This window comes from Psammomys obesus, unplaced genomic scaffold (genome assembly GCF_907164565.1).
Source record: "Psammomys obesus unplaced genomic scaffold, mPsaObe1.curated_primary_1811, whole genome shotgun sequence".
NCBI lineage: Eukaryota > Metazoa > Chordata > Mammalia > Rodentia > Muridae > Psammomys > Psammomys obesus.
The window spans coordinates 5,754,818-5,777,503 of NW_026595981.1; the positions used below are offsets into that span (position 1 = coordinate 5,754,818).

The 22,686-nt window shown below is 40.5% G+C and overlaps 1 protein-coding gene across 1 annotated transcript in view; it reads left to right on the forward strand.

The window, feature by feature from the left end:
• Positions 1 to 1,495: 1,495 nt before the first annotated feature.
• The window catches only part of Atad5 (ATPase family AAA domain containing 5), a 44,417-nt gene continuing 23,226 nt past the window's right edge, over positions 1,496 to 22,686 (forward strand). The window contains exons 1-10 of the mRNA XM_055620549.1: positions 1,496 to 1,561; positions 5,473 to 7,373; positions 9,416 to 9,524; positions 11,003 to 11,164; positions 13,886 to 14,012; positions 15,274 to 15,355; positions 17,643 to 17,827; positions 20,394 to 20,539; positions 21,957 to 22,116; positions 22,412 to 22,600. Of these exons, the coding sequence (XP_055476524.1) occupies positions 1,496 to 1,561; positions 5,473 to 7,373; positions 9,416 to 9,524; positions 11,003 to 11,164; positions 13,886 to 14,012; positions 15,274 to 15,355; positions 17,643 to 17,827; positions 20,394 to 20,539; positions 21,957 to 22,116; positions 22,412 to 22,600 (3,127 nt within the window). The remainder of the gene's footprint in view (positions 1,562 to 5,472; positions 7,374 to 9,415; positions 9,525 to 11,002; positions 11,165 to 13,885; positions 14,013 to 15,273; positions 15,356 to 17,642; positions 17,828 to 20,393; positions 20,540 to 21,956; positions 22,117 to 22,411; positions 22,601 to 22,686) is intronic.

The window sequence follows — 22,686 nt, forward strand, 5'->3', positions numbered from 1 at the left end:
AACACTCACACACATAAAATAAAACAAATATTTTTAAAAATTAAAAAAAAATTAATACAGAATAGCCAGGAACTCGTAGAGAATCTCTGTCTCAAAATACAAAACAAGGGGCCCAGAGGTTAAGAGCACTGGCTGCTCCTCCAGAGGTCCTGAGTTCAATTCTCAGCAACCACATAGTGGTTCCCAACCATCTATAGTGAGATCTGGTGCCCTTTTCTGGCATGCAGGCACACATGCAAGCAGATTGTTTTATACAGAATAAATAAATCTTTTCAAAAAAACAACCAAATATATACATATTTATGTATGTACATTGTGTATGTGGTATGTATGTTTGTGTGAGTTAGGGCAGGTGTACATACATGTAGAGTCTAAAGGTCAATATGAGGTGTCTTTACACTATCTCTCTCTTTTTGAGAAAGGGTTAGAGCACTGCCTGTACTGGAACTTACTCTGTAGACCAGGGTGGCCTTGAACTCAGAGTGATCAGCCTGCTTGTGTGTAATTAAGGTGCTGTAATTAAGGGCATGCATGCGGTCTGGAGAGATGGCTCACCGGTTAAGGGCGCTGTCTGCTGTTCCGGAGGGTTCAGGTTCAAATCCCTTCACCCACACGGCAGCTCACAACAGTCTGTGACTCCAAGAACACCTTCAAACAAACAGACATACCTGCAGACAAAACACCAAGGCACATAAAATAAAAGTTAAAAACCGCATGCATTCGCCACCACTGCCCGGCCCCTCTACCTCTTAAGTAACTAATTAATTAATACGGCAGAGTCTCTTGCCTGAGCTTCAGGAACCCTTCTTTGTAGGCTGCCTCTGCCTCCCAAGTGCTGGAATTAAAGGCGTGCACTGTCACTTGCCGGCTTCGAAAATATAATTTTAAGGCTAGCTAAAGTCTAAGGTTTACTTCGACTACCAAATGGCTAGGTAGCCTTAGGTAAATCACGTCCTTCATGGTAAACTGTAACACCTTAGTGAGAATCTCCGAAATCCCACCAAGATTCCGAGCCAGAGCTGGTTTCATCATGAGCTGATTCGCCAATAGAGGTATTTTGGCCTTCGCGGCTCGCCGTCTGCGCAGCCTCCGAAGGCAGTCGTAGGCTCCGCCCCCTGCGTTCGGGACGGCGCGAAAACCCAATTGACAAGAACTGCCGGAGCCCCGCGGTCGGTCCTGCGTTCCGTGTGCGCTGTCCACGGCGGCCCGGGGCCCCAGCGCTGACCCTGGAGCGCCCGCCTGAGGGCCACTGGGCACTGCCCGGCCTTCCCCGCGGGGCCCGCGCCCGCTCTTTCTCGACGCCTCTCTCTCAGCCTGGCTCGACCGCCCTGGGCCCAACCTCGCACTCGGGTCGGGCCGGCGGGCGCTAGAGGACCCGAGACGGGCCCCGCGGCCCAAGGCTTGCTCCCCCTGGGCCAGCCGCCTCCATGGCCTCCAGCCATCCTGGGCCGGACCTGTGGAGGTCCTAGGAGCCGGGATTCTAGGAGGCAAGATCATGGTGGGGGTCCTGGCCATGGCGGCGGCTGCAGCTCCCGCTTCCGTGAAGGACTTCGAGATTGAGGTGAGTGAGGATCGAGCTTCGGTCAAGTTCCTCTCTGCTTGCGTTGGGGGGATTGTGGCGTGGGCGTGGCGGGAGTCCTGCTTGCTCCTGGGACGAGAATGGAGGGACGTGAGGACCCACAGCTATAAACGTGTGTGGGCTAGTGTGCCGTGCAAGACCTTTCAGACGCACTGCAATTGCTAGGTATCTTCGGGCTCTCTCTAAGTCACGGTTCGAAAGCCACAGTTCCCGGGTCCCGGAACGTGGAATAACATGTCACCGAGAATTTCAGGGTCACGGTCTTTATTAGTGATGATGTGGAGTTAGAACAGCGAAAAAGATGAAAGCTTTAAAGTTCACCTAGTCCATACAAATAAATTATCTGTCCTAGGAATTCCATTTAGAATGCCACTTAAAGGAATCAGGTGAGATCCTTATGCCCGTCTCTGTGGCACTTTAGGTGTTCTGTATGTACCGTGTTTGAGAGAATGCACTAAGCAGGGGACAGTGCTTAAATGTGGAAAGCATTTCTGAGAAGGAAAAATACACTCAGCAGCCGTAAATGATGTTCTGTGCCAGTAAGTAATAGTGATTAGGATCTTAAAGTACAGGGCTGGTATCTATGCTGATCCTCCTGTCACCATGACAGGCCTGCGCCTCTTCCTAGCTGCTATGGTTTTTATACACCATATCTCACATTCCAACCGATGTGTTCTGGTGCCCTGGAAATGAGCTAAGATGTGTGTTCACTTAAAATTGTAACTCTTAATTTTTAGAACTAAGTAACTTTTTTTTCTACTATAGAATATTTGTTATTTGCGGTGTACTGATCTCAAATTTACCATCCACCTGCCTCAGCCTGCTTCTTCTAGGATCACAGGCATGTGCCATCACACCCAGTTCATGAGTTATATATATATTTTAAATAATTTGCTTTAAGATTTCCATACCAGTAGATGTCACAGCTAGTACGTAAATTTAGATCTGAGTTGAGTTTCTGTTGTGTGGTGCCTCTAATACCATCTCAAAGCTTTATAGATGATAATAATTACTTTCTAATTCACTTATTTCAACGTATGTAATTTTACGTGTATTTTACTCCATTTATCAAAATAGTCAGAATTTGTCCTACTATCGTTTCTTACTTTTGCCTGTTAGTTTGGTATCACCTGTACCACTTTACCGCTTACAAATTCTTTTTTTAAATTATTTTGCTACATTTATTTGTTGTATGTGCAGGGATCAGCATATATGTGAAGGTCTGAGGATAGCTTATGGGAAGAGAAGGCAGGTGAATCTCTGAATTTGAGGCCAACCTAGCCTACAGAGGGAATTTCAGGACAGCCAAAGCTACACAGGTTTTTGAAACGCTGTCTTGAAAAACCAAAAAAATTAAAATAAATTAAAATACATGAGTCTATGGGCGCCATTCTTACTCAAGCCACAACAACATATTTGCTTAATTTAGTGAATTTCCAGGCCAGGTATAAGGGTCTTTATAAGTAGTTTACATTATTTAGACTGTTTGAGTTCTCAACCCACAGTCCAGTCTGACCTGGAACTCACTGTGCAACCTAGGTTCACTGTCGTCCTCCCTGCTCAGCTTCTAAGGTATTAGTACTATGGGTACGAGTCACCATGCCCAACTTCGTTTATACTTAAAGCCCGCAGTACACATAATAACGCAGTGAGAAATAATGGCCTTCTAAGGACAGGCTTAGAAATTTTAATCTAGTAAACTCAGAACACATAGTCAAGAAAACAAATACAGAACACAGAAAATAAGACCAGTTAATTTGTCCTGTGCTACCCCATGTGTTTCGCCTGTTCTCAAAGGCAAACCCACGAAACCTTTGTAAGATACATACATGTACAGCCAAAATGGGATCAGTGTTAGTGAGACAGCAGCTGGATGAGCTCTAGTCAGATTCAAGATGCATCAAAAGTCTGTTTGCTCTGGGGCCACAGAGAGCAGCATTGAATCTACGTGTTGATCCATGTCCAAGTGGAGTCTACTTCTAAAATTGGTTAATTTCTCTAGTTATGACACTGTTTTGTTTCCAGACAATATCTTACAGCCCTGACTGGCCTCAGACTCACCAAGTTCACCTTGAGCTTCTGATCCTCCTGCTTCTATCTCCTCAGTGCTGGGATTGCAGGCATGCATCACCATGCCTGGTGGTGGGGAATCAAATCCCAGGGTTGTGTGCATGCCTAGGCAGTTATTCTACCCAGCCTTAGTTACAATGAAAATGAGGTTTTCCTTGATAGTACCACCTGTTCATTATTTTCCATTTTGAGCCTTATACTTTCTTCCTATCAGCCAGTGTCTTGCTGAGTCTTCATCAGCCATATCTGGGCTCATTATATAACTTGCCTGGGTACAAGTATCATTGCAGACTGCAAGTGATTAATACAAATATGACTATCCTTAGTGTCATAAGCACCTTATGTAAGGGTAATGACTACTGCAGGATGTAGGCGGTGGCTTATGGTTGAAAATTAAAACAGCAAACTTGTGGCAAGTGTTCTTTTGGTGATCTTTCACCATGAGTTCTGTTTGATCCAGTACATTTTAGCATCCTGGGCTTCTTAAGTAAATATTTCTTAGAGATACTTAGACTGGTGCATTTATTTTTAACCAAAAAAAAACCAAAAAACGGTAGAGAAGAATGGATTGTTTGTAGGGTCTCTGTCTGTTTTAGCTTCCACATACTTTTATGTATTCATTATAGCTTCTGTAAGGTGGATAGTGCTCTTCTAAGGTTATAAATAGAGGGTAGGCAGGGTGTGTGCTGGCACAGGCCTTTAGTCTCAGTATTTAAGAGGCAGAGATAGGCAGATCTCTAAGTTCAAGCCCAACAGGGCTGTATAGAAAGATCCTGTCTCAAAAACCAAAATAAAATAAAGCAAAATAATAGAAATTTATGTTTTCTTTTTTCTTTCTCTCTCATTCTTTCTTTTTATTTCTCTCTCTCTCTCTCTCTCTCTCTCTATATATATATATATATATTCTATTTATTTATTTATTTATTTATTTATTTATTTATTTATTTATTTATTTATTTATTTATTCTTGAGGCAGGTTTTCTCTGTGTGAAATCTTGGCTGTCCTGGACTCACTGTGTGGACCAGGCTGGCTGTGAACTCTCAGAGGTCAACCTGCCTCTGCCTCCTGAGCGCTGTGTGCAACCACTGCCTGGCAAAATTTAAGTTTTCTTATAAGTTTAGCTTTGTTTCAGTATAAGTTTTTTGAGCCAGAATCGTGCTCTATTCGCTGGCCTGGGGCTTTTTCTATAGACCAGGGCTGTCCTCAAACTCAGAGTTCTCTCTGTCCCAGATTCCTGAGTGCTGGTCAGTATAAACTTGTGGTTGCTTTGTTTGTTTGTTTTTGAGGCAAGATCTCTGTGTAGCCCAGGCTGGCCTTGGACTTGCTCTGTAGACCAGGCTGGCTTCAAACTCACAGAGGTCTCCCTGCTTCTGCCTCCCCAGTGCTGGGGTTAAAGGCCTGTGCCACCACATCTGGCAATATAAACTTTTTATTGAAATATAGTATTATACACATGGAGTAAAGTACACAGATTGCATATACAACTTGATATAACACTAAATTTTGAATGTAGGTTTAATGTTAAAGGATTGCTGGGACCTCCTGCCACAAACCTGGCTCCAGGTGTGAGGAGAGAACTGTCTGTAGGGAATAAAGCTGAGAGTGATAGAGCAGGGTACCCAACATCTTCCTCAGCCTCTGCGTGCACCCTTGCATACATGTGTGCACACGCCATCACACACACCTCGCAGGGACACACAAATACCGTAGCCTTCCATAGTTTCTCTGTTCAGTTACTTAACTGCTAAGCCTGTGTTGACAGTTCATACTTCATGTTATTTTACGTGAAATAAATGCTTTTTTCCCCCTTTTAAATTGCTAGCCATGCAAGAAGCGGAGAAAAGATGATGACACCTCTTCCTGTGAAACAATTACCAAATATTTATCACCAACACGGAAGACTGGAGACAAGGTTTTCTCCCCACCAAAGCCTAGTAATATTCTACATTATTTTAGAAAAACTTCACCCACAAACGAGAAGCTACAATCAACAAAGAAGTGCAAGATAAAGCCATCTCCGCCATTGCTTGTTGGCAAGAACAAAGACTGTAAGACAACTTTGGAAGTGTTCTCAAATACAGAATTTAAGAAGAAAAGAAAGAGAATTAGTTTATCCCATCAACTGAATGATATTAAAATTGAGTATGAGGCTCCGGTTGAAGTCAGTACCGAAGAGAATAAGGAGGGCTGTGGTCTAAGTGATTTTGTGGAGACCAGTACTTCTGTTTTCCTTTACAAGAAACATGTGGAGGTTCTTGCAGAAAGCTTTCAAGACGGCAGAAGCCGGTCGAATACTATGACCTCTAAAAAACATTCCAAGAAAGTAAATCATAAACAAGGCACCACGAAAAATGATGGCAAAATGTCGAGAAAAAGGAGACGTAATGAGATAATAGATCTGTCTGAAAGTTTACCCTTGGCGGATGAAATGAGTCTGCTTAGGAAAGATGGTAAAGACAGAAAACAGACTGAGCCTTCCCTGACCGATGGAAACAAGAGGACTGCAAATCATGTAGACTCCTGGGCTCATGCAACCAAAATAGCTGATTTAAATGAGAATACAATAACTGTTTCCTATGAGGAATTTTTAAAAAGTCACAAGGCAGCTAAAGTAGAAGAGGTGCCTGACCCTGCAGTGTCCTCTGTTCCTTCCGGGCCTAGTGAAACAGTCAGAAGTGGTTCTGATGGGGAATCAGAAGCCTGTGAACCGTCTCCACAGGTTCAGCTTAAGACAGTTACTGTTCTTGCTCAAGTTCACTCCACTCCGCCCAAAAAGAAAGGGAAAATACCCCCAATTTTCTTGAAACAGAAACATCTTGAGCTGGAGAATAGTCTCTCTGATCCAGAAAATGAGCACACAGTTCAGAAAAGGAAATCGAATGTGGTGATCCAGGAGGGCCAGTTAGAGCTGGCTGTGTTGGAAGCTGGAAGCTCGGAGGCTTCAGTCCTCAAGTGCAGCATGGAGGAGAGACAGCAGTTCATGAGAGCATTCAGGCAGCCAACATCAGAAACACTCAAAAATGGGCTCAAGAAACCTTTGGAGAAGCAGAAAGACCCAAGTGAAAAATCTATAAACGAAGGAGATAACAGTTCTGACAATATCATAGAAAATCCTAATATCCAAACAGTTTCAAATCAAGGCAGTTTACAGGCACAAGCTGAAAAAGCAAGTTTTCCTAAGGAGAAAAGTAAAAAGCCAAATAAAAAGGGTAAGAAAACTTTAGGTACTATGACCACAACAGGTGGAAACAGAGAAGAAAACATGCAGAAGGAAAAAACAGCCTTTTCCTTAAAAGATAAACAGAAGAAAAATAGCCTTCGAAAGAGTGTAAGACAGAAGTCAGAAGTTTTCAAAAGCAATGCGTTACTTAACAGTGAAAGTCTTGTTTGTGAGGATATGGCACATGACTCTGTAAAAATGTCTCTGTGTGACAGAAATAAATCAAGAAGAGGTAGCACACCAACCAGGGATGTTCTTGCTCTTCCCAAAGCTGAGCCTGGAAGCAGGCTGGCAAACGTCTCCACACCCAAACCAACCAGGAGATCTCTTAGAGGCAGCAGCACACCTGCCACAGTCACCCCTAGAGGCTCTCATCCTGAGGAGGCTCAGGACACTACTCCAGTGAAGGCTTCCACTCCAAAAGCAGCCAGCACATCAGAAAAGCACAGCCTATATACAGCAGAGTTAATTACAATACCCTCTGATTCGGAGAGCCCCATTAGGTAAAGTTTTGTTTCTCTTCACAAGTTGGAGCATTCTACATGTATTATTAATTGAGAAGGAGAATTTGTTTTGGGGGGGAGGCTTCGAGACAGGGTTTCTCTGTGTAGTAGCCCTGGCTGTCCTGGACTTGTTTTGTAGACCAGGCTGGGCTTAAACTCAGATATCCGCCTGCCTCTGCTTCCCAAGTGCTGGAATTAAAGGCGTGTACCACCACCACCCTGTAGGAAGGTGAATTCTTCTAGCATTGTAGAGTTCATTTATTTTCTAGCATACAATCTACTTATAAATAATCTTTTATGTATACACAACCCGAGGATTTGCCCTCATAGGTTAGGTAAGTCTACTACTGAACCACATCCCCATCATTTCATTTTGAGACTCCTAGGTTGCCCAGTCTCAGTCTCGTTCTGATTTTCAGCAAGGCCTTAAATATGTTATCCCTCTCTGTACTTTCCAAGTACCTGGATGACAGACCTATGCCACCAAACCTGGCTTTTGTTTTGTTTTGAGATAGGGTCTTATTCAGGAACCCAGGCCTGGAATAGTGTATAACCTAGAATATTTTTAAACTTGTGGTAATCCTCCTGCTCCAGCATCCTGAGTGCTGGGATTTCTAGTGTGAGCCACTGCACACAGCTTTATTAACTGTTTATTCAGACATGGTCTTGCTATTAGCTTATTCTTTCTATTTAGTCTAGGACTTAAATTCTCTGCCAAGTGGTGGGATTGCTGGTGTATACTACCATACCTGACTAATATAACTAATTTAAAGCCTATTTGAGAAAATTTACAGATATATTTCAGATGAGTTCTAAACTCTTATTTGTCATAGTTGGTAATCCTTAGGGAAATAGTCCTCAAATATGAATTTACCAAATATCAGATGAAAAATAAGTTATAAGAATGTTTTTTGTTGTTTTGAAACAGTGTCAGTCTTGGCTATCTAGAACTATGTAGACCAGTCTGGACTCCAACTCAAAGAGATCTTGCCTCTGCCTCCCTGCCCCTCTCTGCCTCTCTGCCTCCCTGCCTCCCTGCCCCTCTCTGCCTCCCTGCCTCTGCCTCTGCCTCTGCGGTTCTGGAATTAAAGACATGCACCCCCACAGCCAGCTGAGTGCTGTTCTTTTTTTTTTTAATTTTATTTTTCTTTATTAATTACACTTTACTCACTTTGTATCCCCCCGTGGTTCCCTCCCTCCTCCTGTCCCAGTCCCTCCCTCCATCCTTGAGTGCTGTAAACTGACCAGTACATGATGGAGTATGTATGCTCTTGTATACTGGCTCTGTCTAATGCTACTGTGATCCAGGGATGAGTTTTCATTTTTTTCCCAGAAGTATTGTTTTTCTCTTTGTTTCTGTTTTGCTGTGCTGAGTGGGGCTCATGCTAGGCAGGTGGGCTTATTTTCTTTCCCTCCCTCCTGGTTCCCCACTGCTTGAATTATGGGTGTGCCTCATCATACCTGGTAAGGCCATTGTTTTTATTGATTGATTGATTGATTGATTGATTGATTGATTGATTGCAAACAAGCAAGATTTTATTGAAAAGTAAGCTCTCCTCAGCAGAGAAGAGTGCTGAAAATGTGTTGATTAGGTTTATTTTTTTATTTTTTGGTTTTTCAAAGCAGGGCTTCGTGTAGTCTTGGCTGTCCTGGAACTCACTCTGTAGACCAGTTTGGCCTTGAACTCACAGAGATGTGCCTTCCTCTGCCTCCTGAGCACTGGGATTAAAGGTGTGCGCCACCACTGCCTGGCTGGTTTATTAGTTACTAACCATTGAACCATCTCTCCAGCCCCCAGGTTTATTATTTCTAAGTGAAATAATAAATGATAAAGCTTGGTAGTAGGTGGTTGCTGAGCATGTACAGGACCTTGGGTTCCATCTCCAGCACCAGGAATAAATAAAAAGTTTAACTCACTATTGAATCAAACTGATGAGATTTGTTTTCCTTTTCTTTAAACTGAAATATTAACTGGTTTGTTTTTATATTTAAGATTCTTGTACATTCTTATGAAAATGTTTATAAACGTCATTTTTTTCCAGAATGAAATTCACTAGAATTAATACTCCCCAAAAATCTAAGAAAAAATCCAAGAAAAGATCTAAGAAATCTGAAACAACTGAAGGAGAACTCACTGCTCAGAAGAGAAAGGTAATAAAAGTAATGGAGTCCTGAAGGTGATATCGCTTCATAAGGACTGGAAGTCATGTCAAAGAGGATTCCCATGTGTCATACATTCAATAATTACAACCCATGCCATTTATTTCCTGTTCCTCTTGGAAGAGCAGCTAGTGCTCTTAATTACTGAGCCACTTCTCCAGCCCCTTCCTGTGTTTTTTTTTTTCTCTTTCTATTTATTTGTTTGTTTGTTTGTTTATTATTTATACATTTTTCTGTCTGCATGTGCACCTACATGCCAGAAGAAGGCACAGGATGTCATTATAGATGGTTGTGAGCCACCATGTGTTTGCTGGGAATTGAACTCAGGACCTTTGGTAGAGCAGCCAGTGCTCTTAACCTCTGAGCCATCTCTCTAGCCCTCCTGTGTGTTCTTGACCCCTTTATAAGACAGGATCTCCCTATGCAGACCGGGCTGGCTTTGACCTCACAGAGATTCATCTGTTTCTACCTCCTGAGAGCTGGGATTTTGGGTGTTTGCCACCACACCCAGCCCCTAGGTCTGTTCTTTTGTTTTGCTTTTTAGACAGAATTTTTCTGGGTAGCCTTGCCTGTTGTGGACTCTCTTTGTAGACCAGGCTGGCCTTGAACTCACATCAATTTATTTACCTCTGCCTCCCTAGTGCTGGGATTACACACATGTGCTACTGTGCCCGCTCCATCTCTGTTCTTAACTCTTTATCACTTCTAATTAGATTCTGTAAAGCCAATGAACATAAACTATGTATTTTTCTTTATATTAGTGAGAGCCTTGCATACAGTATGCACAGTAACTGCTTGTATTTGAAATATACTTTACCTGAGTTTGTTGGCTAAAATCAAAGAATACATCGTCATCGAGGTGGTAAAAGCAGCCACCAATTCTAATATAAATTATAGACTCCATTTTGATTATTTGATTTTTGATTTTTTTTTTTTTTTTTGAGACAGGTTTCTCTGTGTAGTCCTGGTTGTTTGTTTGTTTGGCTTTTTTTTTTCAGGTTGTTTGTTTTGTTTTGTTTTTAAGATTTATTTATTTATAATTTAAATAGTGTTCTGCCTCATGTGTGCCTGCTGACCTTAAGAGGGGACCAGATCTCACTATAGATGGCTATGAGCCACCATGTGGCTGCTGGGAATTGAACTCAGGACCTCTGGAAGAACAGCCAGGATTCAGACTAACAGTGTGGCCACCACTTCCCATCTGCTTCTGGTTTTAATCTCAAATTCTCACACTGAGCCCCTCCGGCTGGGTGCTTTATAAACATGAAGATACACTTATAAGAACAATTACAGGTTAAAAAAAAAGCAGACTAATTATCATTAAATACATTTGCATTTGGGTTCCCTGGTAAAATTTGAATAATCATTCTCTGGTTGATTATTGTGATGTAAATATATTTTATATATTTCTGTTATTAAATATGAAATTCTTGCTGTGATCTGAATTAATTGTCCAAAATTTTGTCTAGGCAAACAATACTTCAAAAAATATATCAAAAGCCAAACAACTGATTGAGAAAGCAAAAACTTTCAGAGTCATTGAATCAAAGGCTGAAGAAACAGTGGTACCCTTGAGGCGGTCCTCTAGGCACCAAACACTTCCCAAAAGGGAGCCCTCACCAGAGACAGATGTAAGTATTCAAATGTCTGTTGATACATTTGCCTTCCTTAGTACTAGTGGGAGAAAGAAACCTTTACAAAGCTATGGATGTGGTGGGCATTCTGCTTCAAAAGCCTTTGGTTTACAGGTCTGAGTCTTGGGTCATTCAAGGTATCTTGTAAACTAAACCGATTCTTCCCATTCCTTAAGCAGTTCTTTTCCACAGTCATACTAAATTACTCATTTCTTCCCAGGTAGCTTACTTTTCACTTTATTTTCTCACTTTGACATTCACAACATTCCAAGTCTTCTACCTGAGAATCTTCTATTTGGCTTTTACTGTCTTGCTAAAAGCCACTACCTCCTATTTTTAAAATAGTTTTATTGAGATATAATTTACATACTGTAGAATTGGCCATTTAAGTATACAATTCAAAACTTACAGAGTTGTGTTGCATACTGAAGTCATAATTGGCACTAGGAAGGTAAAATAGAGGGATCAGGAGTTTAGGGTGATCCTCAGGCTATGTGATAAGTTCAAGGGCAGCCTAGCCTACATGAGACTTTGTCTTAAAAAAAAAAAGTATGCAGCTCAGTGTCTTCAAATATATTCAGAGTTGTGCTTCTACTATAGCCAATTTTAGAAAATTCTTATTTTTGAAACAAGGTTTTGCTATATAGCCCAGGGTCCCTCAAATTCACCATCCTTTTGCCTCAGCTGGGCTTCTGAGTATGTGCCACCATGCTAGTTTGAAACATTTCCATTATCTCCAAAGAGGATACCATTCCCCTTTGCTGTTGCTTCCCAGTCCTCCTGTTTTCCAATGACAACTACTTATTTGCTGTTAAAGTTATTTTTATAAGATTGTGTTTCTTTTTCAGTTTCTCTCCAACCTGGCTATCACCAAAATAATTGAGACTATTATTTGCTTAATCTTATGTACAACTGAGCAGTTTTAACTCTATTCTTAATCCTTTAAGTTAGTCTTGATTGCTGCCAGTATAAATCTCAGAAATACTTGCACTTCATGGCTCTTCTGCTCAGCTCTCTCTCCTGATGTCTCCTAGATCTCTGCCTTTCACTGAATCCCCTATTTTCTCCTCTAACTATTCCTCCCCTGGAGAGCAGAAAGTCCAGCCCTATTCTTTCTCCCAGCTATTGGCTGTAAGCTGTTCTATTTACATATCAGGGGACAGTTGTGGAGAAGTGTTTACACAACATCGAGACAGGAGATTCTCAGAAGGATTGCAACCAGATATGGGGGGCAGATAGAGAAATCAGCATTTAAATTGTACAACAACCTTATGCCTACAGTCTGCCTTTGTTATGCCCAGTTAGTGAGACCCCCAAAGACCACCAGGAATTGACTCCTCTGCAAAACACATGAGGATCTTTTTATTACAAGCCATAGCTTGGGCTCATACACCCTCACCGCCATAGCAGTTGAGAGCAAAGAGCCTCATGCTCAGGTTAGGTGATTGATTTAAAGATTCCAGTCCCTCCTAGAGGACCCAAAGCAGGGGAATTTCTGCCTAGCAAGTATTAATTGGTTGAAACACAAAAGGGGATGTTGCATTTTTAATTGATTGGCTATAGGAAGGCCCTCAAACCTTGGTGTGGCTTCTCTTGTTTGGCTGTCCTAGGGGAGGGGGCAATCTGGCCAGGTTTCCTAGCAACTGTAGGAATTTCTGCCTAGCAAGTATTAATTGGTTGAAACACAAAAGGGGATGTTGCATTTTTAATTGATTGGCTATAGGAAGGCCCTCAAACCTTGGTGTGACTTCTCTTGTTTGGCTGTCCTAGGGGAGGGGGCAATCTGGCCAGGTTTCCTAGCAACTGTATCTATAGTGGGCAGGAAAAGAATGCAGTAAGGCTGGTTCCCCCCACCCACTCCTGCAGGCGGCTGGACATGTCTTCACCTGTCTGGCCTTTGTTCAGGTTTGTGCTTTAAACGTTGAACCAATACCTCAAAAAACTAATTTTTAGTTCTTTGGTCTCTCATTTTCTATTTCTATAGATTTATCTATTCTGGACAGTTCATAAAATATTCTGTGATATAATATGGAAGATTATACTCCCAACCCAGCCTTTTGTGAGATCAATTATCCATATTTTTTAGTGTATTCATGCTTTATATGCTATCTACCCATTAGTAGCCACTTCAGTTAGCTTATCAACTGAGGCAGTATTAACAGTGCTTGTGTTCAAGCATCCTTATTTTACTCAGTAGTGGCTCCATAGTAATTAGTAATGCTGGAAATTTGGGTGCACAAAAGAGTAGTGGAAACTAAAAATTCTTCTATTACTAAAGAAAGAAGCTGGGCGTGGTGTGCATGCTTGTAACCCAGGCACCTCAGACAGAGGCAGGCAGAGCTCTCTGAGTCTGAAGCCAGCCTGGTCTGCAGAGCGAGTTCCTGGATAGCCAGGGATACACAGTGAGATTCTCAAAGGAAGAAAAAGAGAAAAATAAAACAAGCTATATGTTGAAATGGCAAAAAATCTCTAGTAAGGAACAATCTTTTATCTGAAATTATGACAGAAAAGGGAATTCACTGTTATATCAATCTGTAAACATTGTAGTCCTTGTGTGTTATCAGGTATGTATATATGTGAAAACAACTTAACTCAGAACTATCTGAGACTTAGACATTTCACAGGGGTTATTAGAATCTCCAAAGAATGAAGAAAAATACTGTATTAAAGTGTTTCTGGTTTTATTTATTTATTTATTTATTTTGTTTTTTGTCTTAGGACTCTGTGATACTAATAGATTCAAGTCCAACCTCGATAAAACAACCAGAGAAAAATCAGAAGAAACTTCAGAATTTGAATGATGTACTAGGAAAAAAACTTAACAAGCCTTCTAAAAATGTTCCTGGTAATTGGATTTAATACCATTTTATGAATAGTAGAATGTTTAGGGGCAATTAATTCTCAATATTCTGGTGCACAGTTAATGTCTTCTTCCATAAAATAGAAATTTTAGGTGTTTTGTTTGTTGATTTGTTTTCTTTGAGACAGGCTCTCACTATACCTCTGGCTTGGAACTGACTAGAGAGATCTGTCTCCCTCTGCCTATGAAATGCTAGGATTAAAGGCATGTACCATCAAGACTAGTTTGGTTTGGGTTGGGTTTTGTGGGGGGGGGTTGCTTGTTTGTTTGTCTGAGACAGGGTTTCTCTGTGTAGCCCTACCTGTCCTGTAACTCACTCTGTAGTCCAAGCTGGCCTCAAACTCAAAACTTTGTTTTGTTTTGTGGGACGTGATCTTCTGTCACTGGGCTGTTTACTTACTGTGTAATTGAGGCTAGCCTAAACTCCTCATCTCCCTGTCTCCACCTTCAAGTGCTGGGACTACAGGTGTGTGCCACCTTGTCCGCCTAATTATTTCCATTTGATAAGTAAAGTTTTTATCAAAAATTTCAAACAAAAATTGAGCATCTTGTTTATTTTTTAATTTTTTTTAATTACTGTATTTCTGTATATATACTTAGCAGCTCCCAAACTTGCCTTTCAAATTTTTTCTTTGTTCATTAAAACGTATCTTTATTATTTATTTATTAATTGGTTTATTTGTATGTTCCAGTGTGAGGGTTCAAGACAATTTCAGGTGTGGGTCTTTACCTTCCACCTATGGCTTTTTACGTGAGTGTCAGGGATAAAATTCAGCTTGTTGGTCAGGCTTTACCAACTGAGCCAGCTCGATAGTTCTCATTTTTTGTTTGTTTGTTTGCTATTGTTTTTTATCATTAAAACATTTAATCCCAGGACTCAGGGAGGCAGAGGCAGGCAGATCTCTTGGGTTCCAGGCCAGCCTGGTCTACAGAGCAAGTTCCAGGACAGCCAAGGCTACAGAGAAACCCTGTTTCGAAAAACAAAACAAAACCATTTAAAATCTTTAGGTATTTCCCTAGATGTACTGAGCAAATATATATTTTGACATGTATATTATTCTGTAGTTAAAAATGAAAGTTTTCCAGAGAAGTCTGATATTACCAAGTTGATGAAACATTACTATATAGTATTTTTATAATTAAAAAGTTAAATTTCTAAAAGTTTTAGAAGATAATTTTGAAAACAACTAAAGGTAAGTGGAGATGGTAAACATTTAATACTAACCCAAGTATTGATTTTTCTAAGGAAAAATGAAAATTGCTCCTTTATTTCTTGCCAAAAAGAGTAAAAGAACAGCTGTTCCTGTCTTTGATTTGGATGAAACCAGGTCAGTTCAATACAAATATTTAAACATTGAATGTTTTATGGAATACATAAAACATTTGTATTTATTGTTTAACTAGATGTCAAAGACCATTTGAAATCTTTTTGCATATGAGTATCTGTGTGGTGTGTGTATATATTAAAGCCTATTTGTTTGGTTTGTGTGTTCACGTGTGTGTGTGCTTGTGTGCAGGTGCTCAAGTGTATGTCCATGAAGGCCAGAGGCAGATGGCAGGGGTCTTCCTCCATTACCCTGCTTTTCTGTGGGTGCTGACATCCCAACTCCAATCCACACACTTGCATGGCACATACTTCACTCACTTGAGTCGTCTCCCCAGCCCTATGGTGAAGTTTAAAAACACAAGCTAATGCTTGTGCTGCTGTTGGAGGTTTCAGGCTTCTCTAAAGGCTTTACAGCTGATTCACATAAAATGGCAGAATAATAAAAACCAAAGTATCAAACTTCGTTAATGACCGTCATTCAGGAAATATTTAAATGTCCTCAATGTACCAGGCACTCCCTTTGGCACTAGGAATGTTAAGGGAAACACAGTGCCTATCATGAGGTTTATAGGTTCCAGGGGGAATACAGTCTATAATTAAATTGTAACTGGCCTAACAAATGAAAAATTGACATGGTGCTAAGGAAGGGTACAAGATTTTATTGGTTTATATTAAGGAGATTTTTGTCTTGTTATTTTACTGATGAAATGATACCTGAACCCTGAAGAGAGTCCCAGTCAGCATTTTGGTGGGTGCCTTTTTGTGTTTGTTTGTTTTGTTTTTTGAGACAGGGTTTCTCTGTGTAGCCTTCACTGTCCTAAACTCGCTTTGTAGACCAGGCTGGCCTCTAACTCACAGAGATCCACCTGCCTCTGCCTCCCAGAGTGCTGGGATTACAAGCATGTACCACTGTGCTTGAGCATATTAGGTGGCTTTTAAGACAGTTTTTTGTTTTGTTTTTTTTAATTTCATTATCATCATTTTGGTTTTGTTTATACAGGGTTTCTCTGTGTAGCCCTGGCTGGCCTGGAGCTCACTCTGTAGACTAGGCTGACCTTGAACTCAGAGACCTGCCTGCTGGTATTAAAGTTGTACGCTACTGCTGCCAGCGCTACGTCACTTTTGTTTGTTTTAAGGAATACAAAAAAAATTTGTCTTTTTAACCTAAGTAGATAAACAAAGAATAATTTTACCAGCTAATTTATTGGGTGTACTTATTTTGAAATTTTTTTTTTAGATTTTATTTTTAGTGTGTGTGTGTGTGTGTGTGTGTGTGTCTTTTTTTTTTCTTTTTATTAATTACACTTTATTCACTTTGTATCCCCCCATAAGCCCTTCCCTCCTGTGTGTGTCTTTTTGTGTAGGTGTATTCCTATGTTGGAAAATTGTTAATTGGTCTTTCCTTTCCTCTGTTTGGAATCCAGGGATGGAACTCAGGTATATCGGGCTTGTGTGTGGCAAGGGCCTTTACCACTGAGCCATCTCACTAACCTAAAGATAAAGTTTGAAAATATTTATTTTCTAGATAGTTCACTCTTTAGTTTTTTTTTTTTAAGTATTTATTTACTTATTTGTGTGTATGTGCTTGTGTGTGTAGGACAGAGATTTTTTTTTTTTTTTTCCTGCTCCCATGTTGGTCCTGTAAATTGGACTCAGGTCATCAATCTTGGCAGCAAGTTCCTTTACTTGCTGAGCTACTTCACTGGCCCTAATTAGTTTATTATTTATTTAGTTTTACTCTACTTATTTATTTTAAGACAGGGGCTCCCTGTCTAACTCTGACTGTCGTAGAACTTAACTATGTAGACTAGCCCGGATTTGAACCCAAAGAAATCCACCTTCTTCTGCCTCCTGAATGCTGGGACGAAAGACATGCACCATTACACCTGGCTATTTTTTAAATTATTTTATTATATTAATTAATTAATTAACTTACATGTATATACACACACATGCCAGGGCATGCATGTGGAATTCAGAAAACAATTTGTGGGAATAGATTCTCTCCTTCATGCTATGGGTCTTGGGAATTGAACTCAAGTTGTCAATTTATTTTTTATTTTTTAAAAATAATTAATTTAATTCTCTGTGCATTGGCATGAAGGTGTCAGAATCCATGAGACTAGAGTTATAGACAGTTGTGAGTTGCCATGTGGTTGCTGGAAATTGAACCTGGGTCCTTTGGAAAAGCAGCCAGTGCTCTTAACCACGGAGCCATGTCTCTATCAATTTATTTTTTTAGATGTTTATAACTTTTGCTTTTATTTTACAAATAATTTTCTTCAAAGTCAAGATTCATCAGAACACACTCAGGATTGTGATGTACAATTCAAAGCAAAGCGTGATTTTCTAATGAGTGGTTTGCCAGATTTACTGAAACGACAGATTGCAAAGAAAGCTGCGGTGTTAGATGTGTACAATGCAGCGAGCACCAGTTTCCAGAGGGTTGTTCACGTGCAGCAGAAGGAGGATGGTGAGTTTATTTTGTTTGTGTGTGTATTTAGACAGGGTCTTTCTGTGTAGCTTGCCTGGCCTGGAACTCACTACATAGACCAGGCTAGCCTCAAATGTATTTATTTTTCAGCCAGGGTCTCTTACTCTATGGCCCAGTCTGGCCATGAACTTATGTATCCTAGACCTGAAATTGAACAATACTTTTTCTTTAGCCTCCTGAGAGTTGGGATTATAAGCAGGGGCCCCACCTGGCTACGTATTTATGCCTTCCCTACTAGAACTAATCTCATCCTATGTACGGTGCCTGCATATGGGAGGCATGGGTTTGATCCTGGGCACAATAACAAAAGTGAGGATGAGCTTTAAGGAGATAACAGATATATTCAAACACCTCAAGACTGACACAGGAAGATCAAGAGTTAGAGGGCCTTCTGGACTGAATAGTGAGCCTCTGTTCTTTTCAAAGGAAAAAGGGTTGGGAAATGGCTCAGTGCTCAAAAAGTACTTACTGCTCTTCCAGAAGACCAGGGTTCAAGTCCCAGCACCCACATGGAGGCTTATAACCACTTGTAATTCCAGCTCCAAGAGATCTGGGTTTCTTGTATTCAGGAAGGAAAAACTTTCTGTCTTTAGGCACCTGTACACATGTGATACATATATATCCACTCAGGCACGCACACAAAAAATATCATAATTCCAATAATTAGAAGGTAGAAACAGGAGGCTCCTGAGTCCAGAGCCAGACTGCTGTACATAGCAAGTTCCAGGGCAGCCAGAGCTACATTATGAGACCCTGTCTTTAAAAAAGAAAGAAAGACACACCACCGCCCCCAGCGGGGGAGCAGCCTTGCCAGGCCACAGAAGAGGACAATGCAGCCAGTCCTAATGAGACCTGATAAGCTAGGGTCAGATGGAAGGGGAGGAGGACCTCCCCTATCAGTGGACTTAGAGAGGGGAATGGGAGGGAGAGTGGGATTGGGAGGGATTGAGGGAGGGAGCTACAGCTGGGATACAAAAAAAAATTTAAATAAACTGTAATTAATAGAAAAAATAAAAATTTAATTAAGAAGAAATAAAGCTGGGCACAGTGTCCCACACCAGTAATCCCAGCACTCAAGGAGGTAGAGGCAGGCGGATTTCTGTGAGTGTGAAGCTAACCTGCTCTACAAAGCAAGCCCAGGACAACCAAGGCTATACAGAAAAACCCAGTCTTGGGGAAAAAAAGAAAAATACTTTAAGATGATATAAATATTTGTTGTTATTTTCTCTTTTTTAAAACTTTAATTATTATTTTAATAATTTATTTATTATGTATACAGTATTGTGCCTGCATATATACCTGCAGGCCAGAAGAGGGCACCAGATCTCATAAATGGTTGTGAGCCACAAAGTGGTTGCTGGGAATTGAACTCAGGACCTTTGGAAGAACTGCTCTTAAGCCCTAAGCTATCTTTCCAGCCCATTGTTTTAGTTTTTCAAGATAGGTTTTCTCTGTGTGGCTCTGGTTGTCCTGGAATTTTCTCTGTAGATCAGGCTAGCCTGAAATAGATCCACTGCTTGACCGCCTGAGTTCCAGGACAGCCAGGGCTGCATAAAGAAACCCTCTTTCGAAAAACTGTTTAAAGACGAAAATGGGGTAGGTGTTCTGGCTTTACAGTGTTGTGATGGTAATTTTAGTGATTACCAGTATATTTTTATCCCTTTTTGTTCATTTTTTTTGATAAAGGGTTTCTCTCTGTAGCCCTGACTGGTCTGTACTCACTTTGTAGACCAGTCTGGCCTCAAAGAGATCTGCCTCTGCCTCCCAGAGTGCTGGGATTACAGGCATGTGCCACCGTGCCTGGCATTATCCTTTTTTTCTTAATCCCTAAGCTTCAGTTTACTGAGGATGCTCCTGCACAGAAGGCAAAGGGGCTCTTACCTACCCTTGTGTCGTCTTCGCATCCCTGAGGGAAGGGACCTTGAATGAATACCACGCTAATGTTAGATTTGGGATTGTTAGGAGGCTGGGTTTGAGAATTGTAGTTCATGGCCAGTCGGAGGGACATAGCATGTTTAATGCAGCCTGGGCTCCATAGGGAAGCTCTGTCTAAAAACAAACAACATAACAAAAAAGTCAAAACCTTAGACAGACTCGAAATCAGAATGCTGAAAAGTACTTTTTTTTTTTTAATCCTACATTTCAAAGTGATTTAAAAGATTCAAAAAGAAATGAGCTTGCTGGTATTTATTCATTTTTACAAATTAAAGAGAAGTGGAGGTGATTTTTATCTGTTTTTTGGTGGGGATCTTGCTGTGAAGCCTAGGCAAGCTTTGTGTTCCCAGTCCTGTGTCCACCTCTTGAGTGTTGGGCTTACAGGAGTGCACATGGCAAGTGACCTCTGCATTTTGTTCACTATTTACTCACTTGGCTGTTTGATGTTTGTGCTTTTTGTTTCTGTTTTGTTGCTGTTTGGGACTGCCAGGAATTGAGCTCAGGGTCTCATATGTACTAAGGTTTGTCGGGCCTTTTCCTGTTTGTCTATTTGACATTCACTAAAAGTGAAGAGTGTACAATTTAGGGTACTGTCTCTGTTTTTCCTTAGAATATTGGTTATGGAATTTGAAGCCACCTTCTTGTCCTCTGTTAACTGAATATAAGGAAAAAAATACTAAAGTAACAGATCTCTCAAAATGTGTTGTTGCTCTTGGTGAATTTTCAACCTTGTATTCAAATCCAAATGCTGTTGTGGTAAGTACCAGATAAATGATTTATGGTTCCATCAGTGATACTTTCCCTGCTGTCATAGAAAAACACAGGCTGGCAACTGTTTAGGTTGGGGTGATCTTCTTTTCCTAGGCTCTAGTTTTAAAAACAAGTCTAATTGAAATACATAATACCAGCACTTGGGAGGCAGAGGTTGGTGGATCTCTTGAGTCTGAGGCCAGCCTGGTCTACAAGAGTGAGTTCTAGCGCATCCAGGGCTACACAGAGAAACCCTGTCTCGAAAAACCAAAAAAGAAAAAGAAATTTTAAATATGTATTTTAATTTTATGTTTATGTGTGTGTGTTCTTGAGTGCATGTTGTACAATTGCCCACAGAGACCAGAAGAGGCGTGAGATGTCCTGGAACTGGAGTTACAGGCAGTTGTAAGCCACCTAATGTTGGTGCTGGAACTGAAGTCAGATCCTCTGCAAGAACAAGAGTGTCCCTAACCACTGAACCATCTCTCTAGCCCCTCACAGAGCTTTAAAACATTAAATTAATTAATAATTAATAATAACTTATTATAATAAATTAATAATACAGCTGGGCATGTTGGCCCATACATATAAGCCAAGCACTTAGAAGGCTGAGACATGAAGGTGTTGAAATCTTTTTATTTTTATTTAATTTTGAAAAGGTTTTCAACTTTACTATGTTGCATTGGCTGGCCTGGCACTCACTGTATAGACAAAGCTGGCCTCAGACTCACAGAGATCTCCTTGCCTCTGGGATTAAAGGTGTACATCAGGGGCTGGAGAGATGGCTCAATGGTTAAGAGTGCTGTCTGCTCTTTCTAGAGGTCCTGAGTTCAATTCCCAGCAACCACTTGGTAGCTCAAAACCATCTATACTGGAATCTGATACTCTCTTCTGCCATGCAGGTATACATGCAGATAAAGCACTCATATATATAAACAAATAAATGTTTAAAGTAAAAAGTATACACCAGTATGCCTGGCCAGACCCTATCTTTAACTTAAGAAAGAAAAGAAAAGAGAAAAAAAAAATTTAAAAAGCAATTTTAACAGAATATTAAATTATATAGTTCATTTAAATACTTTGTAAATCAGAACTAAGGTATAAAGTATAATTAATAAAAGTAGAAAAATAAGCCAGGTGTGGTGGCACACACCTGTAATCCCAGCACTCTGGGAGGCAGAGAAAGGTTGTGAGTTTGAGGCCAACCTGGTCTAAAAATAGAGTCCAGGACAGCCCTGTCTCAAAGAAAAAAGGAGAAAATAAACATATAAAATAGGTCCTTCCAAAACCAAGCAAATGTGCTTAGTGACTAAAGCTAATCTTGCATTGATAGTGACTTTCTAGGGAGGAGGGTTTAGTAGTGTTATGGCTAAGGAAATGGATGATACAAGCTTGTTATTGTACATTTTCTTCTTCATTGCAGTTGATGAGAACAAGGAAGGATTTTACTAAAGAAGTAAGAAATCTTTTGCTGGAGGAAATAAAGTGGTCAAATCCTGAATTTTCTTTGGAAAAATATTTACCCTTGCTTCTGAAAAAACGAACTGAGCACCAGGTACTTTCTGAGGGTCAAGGTAAACAAGGTTAGTGATAATCATTGTCATTTATGTCTACATTTGAGTTTTGGAAAGATGAAGACCCAGGCTTTGACTCTTAGAAGTGGTTAGCACAGACAATTTTGTTGCCAGTTGGCAAGGGAGATTGTTTAGGAGTTAAATATTTAAGTCTCTAGCTTACTCTCGTTTTGTAACATTTGATTCTTTTTATCTTAATGTTGTAAGACTACAGGATATTTGAAAGTGATAGGAAGATTGTTGGGTATTTAAGATTGTTTTCATTCACTAGTCAACATACCTATTTCTCTAATTTCCAAAATAGCCAGTCCACAACAGCAACCTAATGTCACTCAAAGAGAAACCAAAAGGAAACGCGTGGATACAGGAAATCAAAAGTCAAAAAGAAAGAGGCCAAATGAATATTCAGTGAGCCCAGAAAAGATAAAGGGGACGTCAGATGAAATTGAAAAAAGAATCAGTTCTTCTGGAATAAATCTAGATTCTTCCAAAGGTATATTTCTTTCTTTCTTTTTTATTTTTCGGGACAGGGTTTCTCTGTGTAGCCTTGGCAATCCTGGAATCACTTTGTAGACCAGG